Source organism: Panthera pardus, unplaced genomic scaffold (assembly GCF_024362965.1).
Source record: "Panthera pardus isolate Hobbes unplaced genomic scaffold, ASM2436296v1 HiC_scaffold_16, whole genome shotgun sequence".
In the NCBI taxonomy this organism is placed as follows: domain Eukaryota; kingdom Metazoa; phylum Chordata; class Mammalia; order Carnivora; family Felidae; genus Panthera; species Panthera pardus.
Genome location: NW_026526721.1, coordinates 151,744,075 through 151,761,052, shown reverse-complemented (window position 1 = coordinate 151,761,052; position 16,978 = coordinate 151,744,075). Strand labels below are relative to the sequence as shown.

Genomic DNA, 16,978 nt, shown 5'->3' with positions numbered 1-16,978 from the left:
GGGGTGCATGTGTCCCTTCAAAACAGCACACCTGGATCCCTTGGATAAATACCTCTTAGTGCAACTGCTGGGTCGTAGGTAGTTCTATTTTTAGTTTTTTGAGGAACCTCCGTACTGTTTTCCAGAGTGTCTGCACCAGTTTGCATTCCCACCAGCAGTGCAAAAGACATCCTCTTTCTCCGCATCCTCGCCAACATCTGTTGTTGCCTGAGTTGTTAATGTTAATATAAAGGCAATTTTTAACATAGGCATTCATTTCAAGTTGCCGGACAGTAGAGAAAGGGAAAATTAGGATGACGCGGGGAACTCGATCCTTCCTGAAGTGGGGCCATTCTCTGTGCGGTTTTGTAATGTATTTCCCCCACTCCTCCTGCAAAGCTATAGCATGGTGAAGATTCACTCTTCACCTTTGTAACAATGGAGGAAATGCCACAACCAAGTCAACGGGTGGCTCTTGGCAACATTTTCTCTATAATGTCATCTCAGTTACTAGGAAAATCATTGGAAACCTGTCTTAGAAAAGTAACAGAGGCATAATCTGATTCTAAACACCTTACATTGTTTCATGGAGATTCTTTTCCGGGTCTGTGCGCATGTGCTAAAACTTCTTTTCATTGCACACAAGTATCATTATTCCCAGGTGGTTCGTGCTAAAGTTTTTTGAAAGTTAATATTCTTCTACTTTGAATACATGACCTTGAGCTGTAGCACAGTGATTCAAAACACCAGTATTTTGCCCACCGAGAATGTTAAAATTTGCTTGTTGTTTGATGCCTACAAGGATGGGAAACAGAATAGCTTGTATTTGAGAATTATTTTTAAAAGAAGCTAATAACTCCAGAGAAGCTGGCACTCCCAGAAAAAAAATTAAACTATAAATCAGAAAGGGGCAAAAGGCAAGTTATTGAGACCTACATACATCAAAAATATTATCTGCCACAGTATTAGTTCTAATTATTCTCTGGGCTCCCCAATTTAAAATATTTTGATAAATGCTATGAGAGATACAGATTCATCTATTTAATTTAATTTATTTGAGTAATAGCACTCAGCTTCATACATTTCCTTTTTTTTTTTTTATTCACTTCACATTGATCATATGCCATGTGCCAAACCCTATATAATATATAAGGTCTGTGTTATTCTCTGCAGATTTCCTGAATTTGCATTTTAATATTTTAGAAGATACAGCCTTCGATCATTCTAGAACTATAGCTACTCCATAAATTCTTTCTTTGCTAAATTCCTAAGTTCACTAGCTGTAATATTTCACTCTTTTATCATGGAGTATTTGGGGGAGGAGCGTCCTCTGTGGCATGAATATCAGCATTCCATCTTGGGTTTTGCTCTGTTTCTCCACTGGGTGAAATGGTTTATTGACTGTCAATTTGTAAAGTGCTCTCTGGGAGTTTCTGGATGCATGATAGTAGGACCGGAAACATATCTCATTGCCTTTTCTGTCCAAATTGAATTAACATGTGCAATATATCATCTTTTAGCAAGAGTGGATGAAATTCCGGTGAGTGGCCCTATCGCATGGCTGTCCCTACAGAGAGTCCTGACGGAATAGTTGTGGTCTCCAGGGGTCTGATGACTTCCTCTGCTATCTTTTTAGTTTAATAGCTGTTTTCACACACACACGTGTGTGTGTGCATACATTATGTATGCATATAGAAGTACTTGGTTTAAAACCTACTCCTCAAGGTCATGGAAGGAGAGAGGAGTTTCCCTCCCACCCAATCCCCATTTGCTTCTTTTCTTTACCATACTTCCTCTACCCCCTGACCAACCATATTATTTATTCCTTCTGAGTGCATTCAGATTTTCCTTACATACTTACAAGCAGGTATAAATATGGACCTTTGCTTTTTCCCTTTATAAACAAAAGGCAGCCTGCTATACCTATTCTCCCCTCTCAGTACAAAGTATTCTTTTTTTTTTAAATTTTTTAAAATGTCTTTATTTATTTTTGAGACAGAGAAAGACAGAGCATGAGCAGGGGAGGGGCAGGGAGAGAGGGAGACACAGAATCCGAAGCAGGCTCCAGGCTCTGAGCGGTCAGCACAGAGTCCGACGCGGGGCTCGAACTCATGAACAGTGAGATCATGACCCGAGCCGAAGTCGTACACTCAACCGACTGAGCCACACAGGCACCCCTTGTAGAAAGTATTCTTATTCTTTTCATTACCTGTATGGTGTTCAATTGTTTTAATGTATAGATAAGCCATAATTTATGTAATCAGCCCCCCTTTGAAGAAAATGTAATTTCTTTCCCGTCTTCATTATTACTGCAATAAATAACCCTTTATGTCATCATGTTGCATATGTGCAAACACATGCGAGGCAAATGTCAGAAGTAAAACCGTGAAGGGCGCCTGGGTGGCTCGGTCAGTTAAGGGTCCAGCCCTTGATTTCGTCTCAGGTCATGAACTCTCCATTGTGAGACTGAGCCCCATGTCGAACTCCGTGCTGGGCATGGAGCCTGCTTAAGATTCTCTGTCTCCCTCTGCTCCTTCCCTACTCGTGCTCTCTCTCTAAAATAAAATAAATAAAATAAAATAAAATAAGTAAAATAAAATGAAATAAGTAAAAGTGTGAGCACTACTGATCTGGGCATTTGTAATTTTGAGAAAAATTGCCAAATTGCCCTCAGTAAGGGTTGTACCAACTTACCCACCCATATGTGCTGGTTTTCAGTGGTCTCCTGAAGAGAGAACACATTTTGGTCATTTCTTGTTTCCCATCTATAAAAATCCATTCATTGAACAAATATTTACCAAGTGCCAGCAATGCCCCAAGCTCTCTTCTTAGGCCCTGGAAATACAGCAGTGAACAAAAAAAATTGTCACACAGAGAAACAGATGACAAAGGCAGTCATGGAATATAACATTCGTGGTCATTTAAAGCCTGTGTCACCAACTCACAGGCCACACAAGGAACTTCCATGTGTGAAGGTCATAGGTGAGAGGTCAGAGGGAGGGGTGGGCCCTGTGTAGCCCCGGGGACCGCAGGCCTCTGTGAAGGCCGCAGCTACTGCTCTGCTCTACACCATTAGGTGGTGTGCAAAGAGAAGGCCCATGCTGATAAACCATCCCAGTTTTCAAGAGAAACCAGAAGTCCATACATTTTCCCCCATTTTAAACACTGGGAACTAATTCAAAATTTAGGAACATTTCGGGGACAAATCATTTTTTAGTGGTGCTACACGAGTCGATACTAAAATTTATATGGAAGAATAAATATCTAGAAAAATACTTCAGGAAAAAAAAACTTTAATTTAAAGGGCTCAGGGACTAGCCCTACTAGACATTATAACATCCTTTAGAGCCTTGTAATTAAAACAGTGTGATATTGGTGCATGAAGAGTGTCCGGCAGAACAGAATTAAAAGCCTAAAACATCAACCTGAATACATATGGAAAATTTGTATACAATAAAGCTGAGATTTCAAGTCACTAGGGCAAAGATCGACCTTTTAATAGATGGCATGGGGACCACAGGGTAGCCATGGAACAAAGGAGAAACTAGATCTTTATCTCACACCCCACAGGAGAATAAACTCCAAATGGATCAGAGATCTAACTGTAAAAGATGAAACCATACAAGTACTAGAAGAAAATATGGATGGATTCTTGCATAATCTAGGTGTAGGGAAAGGCTTTCTAACTACGCCTCAAAATCTGGTGGCAATAAAGAACAGATTGATAAATTTGACCACATAAAACTAAAAAATTTCCTCTTGGCAAAAAAACACCGTAAGCAAAGTCAAATGATAAAACGGGAGAAAATATTTGCAATCTATGTTGCAGATAAGGGCCAATATCCTTAATATAGAAAGAACTCTAAAACATGGAGGAGGTGAGATTTAACAAAATATATAGGGAAAAAAATGGGCAAAAGACATGAATAGACAGTTCACTAAAATATATAGAGATATTTAAATGGGCCTTAAACATATGAAAATATGTTCAGCTCACATTATAAGAGAAATACAAATTTAAACTATGCTGCGATACCATTTCTCTCCCAGCAGACTGGCAAAAATTTGAAATATGACAACACATTCTATTGTTGTGGCTGTGGGGAAAGAGGCACTTTCATACATTGCTGGTGGAAATGCAAATTGAGACAAACTTCCTGGGAGGAAATTGGCAATTCCTAACAAAACTATATGTGTGTTTACCCTTTTACACAGTTATTCAGGAATGTATCCTTAAGATACTCCTATGCAGTGCAGCTAAAAAAAGAAAGATACGAGGAAGATCTCTGTAAACTGAAATGGAGTTATTTGCCTCTACATTAAGTGAAAAAGAAAGGTATAAATGAGGGGTGCCTGGGTGGCTCAGTGGGTTAAGCGTTCGACTTCAGCTCAGGTCATGATCTCACGGTTCGTTGGTTCGAGCCCCACATCGGGCTCTGTGCTGACAGCTCGGAGCCTGGAGCCTGCTTTGGGTTCTGTGCCTCCCTCTCTCTCTGCCCCTCCCCCACTCGTGCTCTGTCTTTCTCTGTCTCTGAAAAATAAGACTTTAAAATATTTCTCTGTCTCTGAAAAATAAGATCTTTAAAAAAAAAAAAAGACAGAAAAGAAATTAAAGAAGGGCCCAAAGAATAATGGGAAGATGTCAAACACACACAAAAGCTAACTTAAACCAATTCCCACTTTTCCCAAACCAGGAAAATCGGATGGCAGTAACTGATTCAGGCAAGAATCAACAGATGATAGAAACAGAGGGTAAATATTTGGCGGGAATACGGATATTTACATGATCTCAAAGTACCTCCCCACAAAATGCTTTTTATTTAGAAAGGGGGAAATACAAAGGGACAAAATTTGCAGTGGACAAACCCCTAGGGATGCTGTCCTAACCAAGAGATCGAAGTGAATGATACCAATGCCACAAAGCAACATGGTGGGCCCCTTCACATGACACACCGGTAAGGAAACAATACTTCTGGAGTATTCCTGCCAAAAATGCATAGCCCACATCTGATCATCAGGAAACAACAGGCAAACCCCTAGTAAGGGATTTTCCACAAAATAACTGGCCTGTACTCTACAAAACTGACAAAATCATGAAAGACAAAGAAAGACCAGGGAACTGTTCCAGATTAAAGGAAATAATAGAAACATGACAACATGATCCTAGAGTGGCTCCTGGACCAGAAAAACTAAATTTTCTCTTTTGCTCTAAATGGCGGAACAGGTCAACTGGTAAAAGGTGAGGAAGGCCTACAGATCAGATAATAATACTGTGTCAATGTTGATTTTCTGCTTTGGGAATTGTACATGGTTATGTAAGAGACTGTGCTTGTTTTTTTAGGAAATAGTCACTGAAGTGTTTAGGGGTAAGTCTGCAACTAATTCTCACGTGGTTCAAATGATAATAATATGGGGGGATAAAAAGCAAACATTTGGGGAATCTAGTTGAAGGGTATATAACAGGAATTCTTTATTTTTGCAATGTTTCTTTAAGCCTATAATTATTATTCTTTTTAGTCCATTGTGAGAGTCTTCCCTGTACAAGCAAAACCAAACAACAGTGAAAACAACAACCAACCAGGTTTGCCTCCAGCATGGACGCCTGCGCTGCCAGTGTGCATTCTCTGGCTTGGATATTTACATGATTTTGAGTGAGGTCCTGCTGACAACAGCCAGTGCTAGGGCTGGAGAAGGCTTTTCCTGCATCTGGAACTTTTAAACCGACTTAGCACCAACAAGAAGGCTGCAGAGATGGCTCTTATATAATAATAAGTAATAAAGCATTGTAAATCTGAATCAGCCTCTGTTCTCAGGAACGAGGAAAAGCGGTTGAGGTTCAGACAGCTTTGCCCTGTGGAAGGCCTGCACTGCCTTTGGAGAGGTGCAAGCAACCTTACTTCCTGGTTTCTGGTCTTAGCCGTTAGAGTGGTGCCTCATGATCTATCAGGACCTCACCGTTGAAGAAAATATGTTTGTAGGGGCGCCTGGGTGGGTCAGTCGGTTAAGCGTCCGACTTCAGCTCAGGTCACGATCTCACGGTTCGTGAATTCGAGCCCCCTGTCGGGCTCTGTGCTGACAGCTTGGAGCTCAGAGCTCGGAGCCTGGAGCCTGCTTTGGATTCTGTGTCTCCCTCTCTCTCTCTGCCCCTCCCCGACCCCCGCTCACACTTTGTCTTTCAAAAATAAAACAAACACTAAAAAAAGAAAATATATATAACCAAAAGGCAAAAAGAGACTTTAAAGTTGAATGAAGTTAGGAAAGAAGAAAAATGTGTTTCAGTGCTGGAAAGGGAAATGGTCTTGGCATATCAAGCTTTTCTGGGTAGGAAGGAGAAACCAGGTGAGAAGCAGGGGCCCCATGCAGCATACGGGATGGTCTCATCTGAGGGTGCAGCCGAATCTGCTAGAGCCAGGATGTGTTAAATCAGTTTGCAGACCGATTCAGGGGACATTCGTGCCACCTCTCCCTTCTCACCCTGCAATTGCTGTTTCCAGATTAATCAGTCCAAAGGCCAAGGGAGCACATACCAGGAATACTAAACTCAGAAAAGGAGGTCCCCTGATATCTGGGCCTTGGGAGGCAGGGAAGTGTTACTCAAGGAGCAGAGCAGGAACAACATTCTTGGCAGAGGGAATAGCATATGCAAAGGAGAGACACAATAGATAGGACATAACTTTAGGGCTGTGTCATACTCTCTTGCCGCTTACCTCCATCTCCTCATATCTCTCTTGGAATATTCCACAGATAGGCAGTCTGCAGTTGTGAGCTGAGAACATGTCTCCATTACCTAGCGAACACCCATCTAGCAGATTCTGGGTCTCAGGCCTCGTTAATCAGAATGTAGGAAAAAGGGCCCATTTCAGTCCCTGATCACGTGCTACTTGTCCCAGATGAATGTGTCTCCACTCAGGTTGAGGAGGCTTTATTAACTATTATGTTTATCCCTGAACCCTTTCCTAGATTTCTGTCGATGCCATTTCTTCCTCAAATAAATCAAGTGCACTCGCCTTCTGAGCCATACTATTTTAGGCACGGGATCCAGATCTGCAAACTCTTCTGGCAATTCCTTGCCCTGTAATCTCAAGCAGCTGCTTCTTGGACCGAAGGAGGCCCAGACGTGAGGGAAACCATTGCCATCTCAACTCCTCTCTGGCTGTGTGACTGGGCGAGCCTCTTGGCCTCTCTGATCCCATGTCCTGCCAGTAACAAGCCATTATTAATTTCTACATCTCACAGAGAGGTTATGAGCATTGGTGAAGACAGAGTCCCTTGTGCTTGACACACCTACAGCCACCTTGGGCTCTCCTCCAGGCAATCTTCTACACCCCAGGAAATGCCACCACTCCCCAAGAGCCAGCTGGACAAGGGAAGACCCAATTCTGACATTTGTGGGGAAAGAGAACAAATGGAGGCCCAGATTCCGCATGCTTCGCTCCGTCCAATCCATTCCAGGGAACTGCAAAGGAACACAAGGCTGGAAGACCAAGTTAAGTTTTTAAGTGATCAGATTCCTTGACGTTCTGCATGGGGGCATCCCCAAGCCCCTGGTCCACAGCCTGCCTTCCTCCTCCCCCTGACATGTGAGGCACCATGGCCGTGCATGGGGACTCTCCTCTATCTGTCCATTCCAGCTGTACTCTTACCCCCCCCCTTTTGCAAACAGCCACCCTTTGGTCATTCCTCACCAATGGTGAGGTCAGCCCTCAAGAAACAGATCCAGGGAAGACATGCCTACTGATCTTAGCGGTGGGTTGAGAGCTGTTTGGGTAGGAAATTCCAGGGTTGTGGGTGCTCTGAGTATGTTCTAAAACAGGGCTGGTGGGTACACAGATTATAGGTAGTCACATGCCCTGTGGTCTAATTCCTCCTCCCCTGAAGAAGGGGAAGCCTGGGGCGAGGGCATGGATAGTGCACTCCACAGTGCCAGGCCCAGGGCGAGGGCTCCTCTTGCTCAGGTAGGACAATACTGAAATGGGACTAGACATCTGACCTATGAGCAGGCTAACCAGTGACTGGCCGGTGACCTAAGAGGTGGCCTGGCGCGAAGACTTCTGCCCAGAGAGGATGATTTGGCAGACTGTACTTGCCAACACTTGCCGCCACATTTCTGTTCACGTGTCCGTCTGTCACCTCGCCATGCCCGCCAAGAGGTGGGGTCTATTTCTCCTCCCCCTGAACCGAGACGGGACTTTGCGGCTTCCTTGGTGAGCAGAAAGCAACAGAAGCCGTACCGGGTATCTTCTGAGACGAGGTCATGAAATGTGATAGGACTGCCCAACTGGGCTCTCTCAGAGGGCACTCGCTCTGGCAGGTCGGCTACCAGGATGTGAGGAAGCCCACACCACCTGAGAGACCATTGGTTTAAAATATGGGTTTTGTTATCATTCACATATGGTGAGGCCAACGGATCAGAGGGTGACTGCCATTGAAAAGACAATTCGTTACACTCATAGTTCCCAAGAGAAGGGGGTATACCAGGCCATGGGGTGGGGGCTCAAAAAGAAGAGCCAGGGTTGGTCAGGAAGCAGACTAAGAGAATGGAAAGCTGTGACAAGAGACTTTATTGTGGTTTCCATGGAAAGGTACGAGTGAGACAGCGTCGGCCGGTTAAGGATTGGCTAGTTTGAATAGTGTCCGTGGGCTCTGGGATGCACTTGGCCCTGAGGTGATTAGGGAAAGGGAAAACTGGCCTGGAGTGTAAAAGCTTCATAAGGGAGTGGTTGGGGCGGGGAGATGAGCTCTGGATTGGTTGGTTTGCATAGGAAAGATCTGCGCGCAGGCGAGCTACTCGCCATCTCTAGGAATGAGCTAGCCCTGGGAGGCGCAGTCCATCCAGAGTCAGCAAGATCCCAAGATGTCAAAACGTCAGAGTACAGCAAGTGAAAGGCATGAGTAATACAACCATTAGATTTTCCAGTAGCCTAAAAGTCTCAGCCAGCGTCAACTGTGAGGTGAGAAAGTGAGCCTTCTGACGGCCCCAGCCTCAGCCTTCAAGCTGTCCAGATGGCACCATGTAAGGCAGAGGTGAGCTATCTCTGTCAAGCCCTGCCCAATTTGCAGACCATACGCAATATAAATTTTTTTTAAGTCACTAAGCTTGGTAGTAAAATTTTACATAACCTAACTTGAACAATGGTAATGAGCTGAACTAAACAGCCTATCTCTCTCTCTTGCTCTCTCTCTCTCTCTCTCTCCCCAGAATTGAAAATGGGACTTGAGAGCATTAGTAAGTTGCTAACAGGAAGACAGGTGATTAGACCCAAAGAGAAGCAGGGATGGAAGATTTGGCTGAGTCACACTCAAGACAAATGACAAGAGGGCTGGTCTGGAGTGCTTCTGATCCTGAATGACCCAGTTTCCTGAGGTCAGCAGCGGGGCCCAGTCAGCCCCGAGGGCCGTCGGGCAGTAGGTTTCTCCAGAGTCTAAGCTAGGTTCCCATGAGGCTTTAGATGGGGCAGAGACCCCTGCTCTGGGACCCTCACCCCTGTCCTTCCCTACGAGTGTCTCCATTCTTTGCAGCCAAAGGAGCCTCTCCCCCTCGGGGACACATGGTACCCAGTCAGAGCTTGGCATAAGGTAAACAGTCAGGATGGGTGACACCCACCCACCTTCTCTCCCACCAAGAGCCGCCAGGGACTTAGAGACAGAGACAATGTTAAGGAACTCAGTGGACTCTCTAGGTCTGGCCAAATCTATGTGACTCGTATTTTCATTTCTCAAAAATTTGCTTTGAACATTTATTTTTTAACTAGTTTTTTTTTTTATGTTTATTTATTTTTGAGACAGAGGGAGACAGAGTATGAACGGGGGAGGGGCAGAGAGAGAGGGAGACACAGAACTGGAAGCAGGCTCCAGGCTCTGAGCCATCAGCCCAGAGCCCGACGCGGGGCTCGAACTCACGGTCCGTGAGATCGTGACCTGAGCTGAAGTCGGAGGCTCAACCGACTGAGCCGCCCAGGCGCCCCTGCTTTGAACATTTAAAACATCATTGTAGTGGTTCCAAAATGTCTGGACATTTTACTTCCTCAGTCCCATCTCCAAGCTCAGACCAGGATAGGCGTCCCCTTCTGGTCTGCACTCATTCTTTCTGGGCCAACAGGCCATCATCTACCTGAAAAGCAAGGCCCAGAGAGAGAGGAACCTGGCCTGCGGCCTCCTTCAGTGGAGACAGGGTCCCCAGCCTAGCACTCAGGTGTGGAGCACAGGGAGTGCCTCCCACGGCCACCTCGGCAGCAGAGCAGGACCGCTGGTTCATTGGGGTTAAGAGCCCCATCTGGGAATGGGCTTCAGCGGTGCATGTGGGACGGCTGCGTAGAAGGACAAAGGGGAGCAGGTGCACCTGAGAGTGTGCCGGGGGGACGAAGATGTGTGTGGCTCGGGGTGGGGCTGTTTGTGTCAGAGGACAGGCTAATATACTGACATCCTTTTTTCACGCTGTATTCTCTCCCCCAGTTCCAAAGCAGAAAGCCCAGCCCTCTCTCCACCCGGGCCTCTGGGGAAGTTTGTGTGAAAAATAGAAATTGCTAGCAGACGTTTCCTTGCTTTTACTTGTGATCATGTACGGGAGGGACGGGCCAAAACGACCAGGAAGGTAGGAGGGGAACTAAACAGTTCAAGGGGAACTGGAGAGGCACGGTAAGGTAAGGCTTGGCAGGGCTGGACTTTGAGAACCAGAGGCAAGGGAGAGAGAGAGAGAGAGAGAGAGAGAGAGAGAGAGAAACAGGCATGCCAAGGTGGAAGAAACCAGCCTGGGCAGAGACAACCTTGTCATGTGTGTGCCCTCTGTCCCAGCAAGTATATGAGCCTGTGTACAAATGAGTTTGTACCTGTGTGTGCCAAATGTGTGTCTGTGACCAGACCTGCCTGTGAAACATCTCATGCCACAGACTTTGGGCATGTCTGGGTTTGTCTACTTCAGCTCCAACTCAGCCACTGCAAACACAAGTCAGGGAATAAAGGGGGGACCTGTGGCTGGGCCAAAGCCCGGGGCCTGGGTAGCCTGGGTAAGAGAAGCCAGATGCCATCAGCTAGGCTAGAGCAGGCTCTACTTGCCTGGGCAGGTGATGCCTGGTACCTCGGGACATAGGAGAAGCATTGAAGGGGCAATCCATGGGGTGCTAAAAGTGTGGGGTCCCACTTCAAGGAGCTCATTGGCTCCAGAGTCACCAAATCAACCTGGGACTCTGGGACTCTCTGGCCCTTCAGGAACCAAAGCCACTCCCACCAGTGGGCTGAGGGGACACAGGGCTGCCTTACCCACCCTGTTCTAATAGCTATTCCTTGGTAACCGAGTTTCAGGGTAGGACCATGCCCTCCCTCCCCCCAGGAGTCCCAGGGAGGATGTGAGCACAGGGCCGTTTCCCCTTATCCTACCCCAGTTCTCTGGGCAGGGCAGGTCTGGGAATTGGGAAGTAGAAGGAAAGTGGCTAGGATGTCCTCCTCCGCGAAGGCTTCTCGGATTTCTGGGTGCCCTGAAGATGCACCAACTCAGCCTCACAGGCCCGAGAGTCTGTCTCAGGCCAGGACGTGTCTTGTTTTCAAATTCCCCAAACACTTCCTAACCACCTACTTTTTGCCTAGGGTCCTCTTCTCAGTGTTCAGGACCCCAGCTCACTGGCCTGTTCTTTATCGCCTGTGGCCAGCATCACCAATGCCACTTCATCTTCTAACCAAGACTGGCTGCCAAGTGGGGCCCAATGCTCGTTTCCCCTGCCCTCCATGCCCTAGACAAGCACATGGGCCCTCACGTTCCTGAGCTCTTTTCTGTTAATACCCTGGGGGAAACTGAACAGGAGTGCAGCCCACGACAGCTCGGTGAGGCAGGGGACAGGAGCGAGTCCACTCTGGCTATGGTACTGAAGAGAAGGGAGAGATTTCCCTTGGCCCAAAGTTCTTCCAGCTGCATGAAAAATTAAATTGACATGAGACAGATTAACGGGTGGAAAAAAAAACCCCAAGGTTTTCTTATGTGTAGATGAAGGCCCAATAATGAAATGGAGACCCAAAGAAATGACCAAAGCAGGGTCTTTATACTTTTTTAGACAAAGAGATAATAAATTTGTGAGGAATTGACAAGACAAAGAAAAAACTTTGGGTTGGAGTAGTAACTTAGTAAAAGTAGCAAAGCTTGTTCTGATCTCTAAAATTCCCATCTCTGGTGATAAGGATGTCTCTTTACCTCCTGGTACAGGTAGGGTACCTTTCACACAGATTTCTTTCCTGATTTCAGGGGGACAGAGGGTCTGAGTGTCCTTCTTGCACAGGCTGGCTTTCAGGTAACTTTTATTTAAAATAACAACTATGCCAGGGGCACCTGGGGGGCTCAGTAAGTGGAGTGTCCAACTCTTGATTTCAGCTCAGGTCACGATCCCAGGGTCATGGGATCAAGCCTTGGGTACCTGAGGAGACTGCTTAAGATTCTGTCTCCCTCTGCCCCTCTCACCATCTCACACACTCTCTTGCTCTCTCTAAAATAAATAAATTAATTAAATAATCAATATGCCAACGTGGCACATTCTGGAGCAGCCTGCCCTTGGGCCCTACATTATTCATCAGGGAACAGGCAGGCAGTGAATCCAACTTCCATAGCCAACTGGCACATGAAAAGGACCTCACAACATGGGGGCCACCAGGGGGCAGGCTGCACCTGCTGGACCACTGGCTCATCTGGGGGCCTTATTCTTGGCAGTCAAGTGTCTATAGGTGGCAAGGAGGCTTTGCACAGGTCCCACACACGGGGACAGATGGAAAGCATCCCTGGGGATGACAGCAGAGGGCAAAGCTGGCCAGGATGCCAGGTGTCAGTGGACATCGGCATTTGGTTGGAGGAATCTATGTGTGATGAGGGAGCAGGAGTCTCGGAAAGGAAGGATCAGGATGTTGTGGGAGCAGCATGGATGTTAAGGACAAAAAGATGAGCTTTTGGGGAGCCCTCAGGAATGATGTCCTGGGCAACCTGCATGGGAAAGACAAGACAGGGCGTCTTGGGCATAAAGAAGCCCTCTGGCTTCCCTAACTATACCTGGATCTTCCAGCTCATAGGAAGTTCATAAGTTCCCCCTGGGGCCTCCACATCCTTGAGTCAGAGGTGCTGTTCCCAGACCACCGCAGCCCAGGCACGTAACCCTTGTTTGGTTACACAAGCCAATATAGTCCCCGTTGTTGCTTAGCCTGGTTTGAATTGTTTTCCACTTCAGCTCACAGATCTGAACAAGTTTCTTAAATGCTACCTGTTCCTTGCTCAAGAAGTATCAATAGCGCCAGATTACCCACAGGTTGAAGTCCAGACTCAACCTGGCTCTCAAAACCCCAATCTCTTCCTCCGTCACGACGTCCCCACTCTTCCTCAGATGGAGCTTTCTCTGTGGGCGCCGTGGTTGGAAAAGTCCTCTTAACTGGGACACTGTGGGCTCAAAGATGCTTTTGCCAGCATCATATCCTCTGTGGGGACTCCTGGACTACCAGGAGAATAAATCAGTTCTACTCTGTGCCATCCCGAGTTTCCTCTGCGTCTTCCATCAGGCCATGAGTCTCTTGAGGGCACTATGTCTACTGCATTTGGTCCAAGCCTGGCACACTGAAGGCATCCAAAAACATACCTGAAGAATAAATAAACGACCTCTGTGAGTGCAGCCTGTCCTGCATAGCTAGAATACGCCTTTTTTGGAGCTGATCAGACTCTGGGCTGGTCCACTGTAGGAGAGAACTGCCACCCACATCTAGGTCCCAAGGTCCTAGGTCCCAAGGAACCACATCTAGGCAGAGAGACTTGTGAGCAGACTCAGATTTGTATCCACTTAAATGACCACCAGGAATCTCTGCCCAGATCCCACTTCTTCTACTCCTTTCCCAGCAGGAGACTTGCTGCCCTGAGCCAGCTGCACGTGCAGCTGGAATCCAAGAAAGTCCAAAAAAGCTGACACTGAGATAGAAACTAAGTAACAGACACAAAACTCAAGATTGAGATGCCCACAGAGAAGACAGAAAGCTGACAAAGCACAGAGCCTAGACAGCAGAGATTCAAAGACAAAGAGTAGGGCCAGCCAGGCTGGGAATGGCAAGTCCAGAGAGCATCCCATCATCTCCTCTCTTGATTAACTCGACATCTTCTGCGGGTTTTTCCTGCCTCTTGCACTGCCTCTGACCCAATCTGTTAGTAGGATTTTTTTTTTTTAATTTTTTAAATGTTTTATTTCTTTTTGAGAGAGAGAGACAGAGTACAAGTGGGGGAGGGGCAGAGAGAGAGCGAGACACAAAATTGGAAGCAGGCTCCAGGCTCTGATCTGTCAGCACAGAGCTGGATGCGGGGCTCGAACTCATGAACTGCGAGATTATGACCTGAGCTGAAGTCAGACGCTTAACCGACTGAGCCACCCAGGTGCCCCAGTAGGAACCTTCTAAAGACATATCTGAATATGTCATTCCCACAGCCCTCAGAGTAAAGAAAACCCCGATACCTTTCCTGAGTTACAAGGCTCTGCTTGACATGAGCCCTACACATCACCAGAGCCTTCAACCCCAACCACTGTGAACTTTCCCCCAGGTATGCTCTCCCTGGCCGCTCAGCCTGAAATCGAGCTACTGTTCCCTCTAGCTGGGACACTCATCCTCCCCTGCCTCCTCCCAGTCACCCATTTCATACTCAGTGTTCCTTTGTCAAGGGCAGCCTCTTTCTCCCCCCACCAGCATTCTTGCCCCCATCCCCCAGCTTCTGGTGCAACTGTCCTCCCCCACACTGGAGCTCCACCCCAGAACTCTACCAGAGTCTGTAGGCCAGGCTGACCTCACCCTCTATCTTCCTACTTGCTCCTGTCCTTGGCCTCATGGGGCCAGGCTTGCCAGTTCTAGGGCCATGTCCCACTGCTCTTGGTACCCTAATCTCTGCCCCCGCACTCTGTGCAGCACTCCCTTTTGAGTCATGGTTCTTCCTACGTCTTCCATTTGCCTTTTTTTTTTTTTTTTAAATCTTATCCACTAATTTTCTATTTAGATAAAAATTAAGTTAATTTAAAGAAAAACATTAAATCGGGCATATGGTACAAGGACACTGCATTATAATAGTTTGGGGATTGAGACTCAGATAACATTTCAGTGCTCTGTTCAGACCCCTGAGATCCCTTTTACTGTTTCTGGGCATCTCTCTCTTGGACTTGTTGTGCTTTGGCCTCCAATGGCTGGTACCTGTCCTCAGGTCACTACGTCTGTTTTGATTCCATTCCTCAAGAGCCCAAGGTGTCTGGGGGCTTTAAGCCCCCTGAATCCCAGGGACAGCCCATAGCTTTAACTGGACATGTGGGAATATGACAGCCCATTTCCCTAACGCTCATTTCAGACAACTCTGAGAGCCTGCCTAGAACAGAACCTAACACATAGTGGGCATTCAATAAACCTTTGTTGAAAGAACAAACGTAGCCACGTTTATTAATCTTATCCTCTGTAATTTCTGTATTTCGTTGTAATTTGTGTCACTCTTAGCTTTTCCCATCTGACATCAAAAAGCATTCACCTATATTTGTTTTATTTATTTATGAATTAATTTTTTAAAATTTTATTTATTTTTGTATTTTAGAAAGAGAGCGTGTGTGTGCGAGCAGGGGAGGGAGACAGAGGGAGAGAAAGAGAGAGAGAATCTTAAGCAGGCTCCACACTCAGCATGGAGCCCAACGTGGGGCTCCATCTCAGGACCCTGAGATCATGACCTGAGCCAAAATCAAGACCAGACACTCAACTGCCTGAGCCACCCAGACGCCCCTATGAATTTTTTATATTTAATTATTTGATCCTTCTGGATACGCTGTTAAGGACTGAGATAAATGTATTTTCTTCTCATGACCAATCAGTTGAACCAATAGCAATTCTTGAATCTTTCCTTCATCTATCAAACCAAGATACTGTCTTATCTAAGACTCATTCAGTGAGGCATTATGCAATCATTTATTATGGTAGTTATAAATGATTATGCACCGCATGGAAAAATGCTCACCTTATAACTTTAAACATGATATTTTTATAGCTACATAAAATTATGTCAACATATTGGCAAGGACAGGGAGAAGTAGAGAAAAAATAGATTTAAGGATGCTGATAGGGCTGTGGGTGATTTTTCTCTTTGATTTCTGTGAATATTTACAAAATTAAAAAAGCCCTGAAACTTTAAATGAACATAACATGGAGGGTAAGAAGAACTTGAAAAAGATAGCAAGCTGTTTTCTTGATTGAGCTTGAGACAAAAGCTTCGGTGAGGTAGCTTTTTGGTTTTTTTTTCCTTTTTTTGGAGGTGATCTCATAAGTAAGCTGAGGACAGTGAAGGAAACTGGAGGGTCCGGGGGGGGGGGGTGTGGATCAGTGAGTCCAAATGCTCCCATCACCTTGCCCTGGCTAAAGGGATGCGGCCTCAACCAGGCAGCAGGATACAGATCTCTGTGGTCACACACTAAGAACTGTAGAACAGTATCTGGCTGCAAGACCCCTCTGACCCCTGAGAATTCTGCAGTTTTTTAGAAACTGAATTCAGAGAACATTTGAATTCACCAGGCCCTGGGCCAGCCCTACCCTCGTGACAAATGTAAAGAGCATCACGAGTAGGAACACGGTTAGTCCTGGGTGCCATGGGGCCCCAGTCTGGTCCGTACCCGGGAGGGTTAGGCAGGGCATGTCCTGGAGCCTGGGCTGTATATACCCCAGGGCTTCCGTTCCTAACCGACAGGGCACTTCACTTCAACCTTCATATCTCAGCTACCCCCGGCAATCCACTGGGTCCCAAAGGTGCTCTTAGACGAACAGGTACACAAGCATCAACACGTACCAAGGCAACCGGCACAGGACCCATCCACACGCACAGACAGCCAGGATGTCACTGGAGGTCTTGGATTTGGGGGCACAGCACAACCACAGGCGGCCCCGACTGCCTCTTATAGCAGCTCTCCTGCAGTGCCTTCCCCCCTGCCCTGTCCCGGGGACGTCTCCCACACCGAGACCTTCACTGCGCTCCATCTGGCGC

At 46.6% G+C, this 16,978-nt stretch overlaps 1 protein-coding gene and 1 long non-coding RNA gene across 3 annotated transcripts in view; one reads left to right on the top strand and one right to left on the bottom strand.

Moving 5' to 3' along the window:
• ITGA9 (integrin subunit alpha 9) overlaps positions 1 to 5,775 on the top strand; it is a 357,217-nt gene extending 351,442 nt beyond the window's left edge. For both annotated transcript variants that reach the window (XM_053903994.1, XM_053903996.1), the window contains one exon: positions 5,497 to 5,775. In XM_053903994.1, coding sequence (XP_053759969.1) covers positions 5,497 to 5,634 — 138 coding nt within the window. In that variant the 3' untranslated portion in view covers positions 5,635 to 5,775. The remainder of the gene's footprint in view (positions 1 to 5,496) is intronic.
• A 386-nt stretch (positions 5,776 to 6,161) lies between these two features.
• LOC128777349 (uncharacterized) lies at positions 6,162 to 16,919 on the bottom strand. The gene is made up of 3 exons (XR_008422648.1): positions 16,784 to 16,919; positions 7,260 to 7,453; positions 6,162 to 7,175 (listed from the first exon to the last, which is right to left on the bottom strand). It is a non-coding gene; the product is annotated as an uncharacterized LOC128777349 (long non-coding RNA).
• Positions 16,920 to 16,978: the final 59 nt, after the last annotated feature.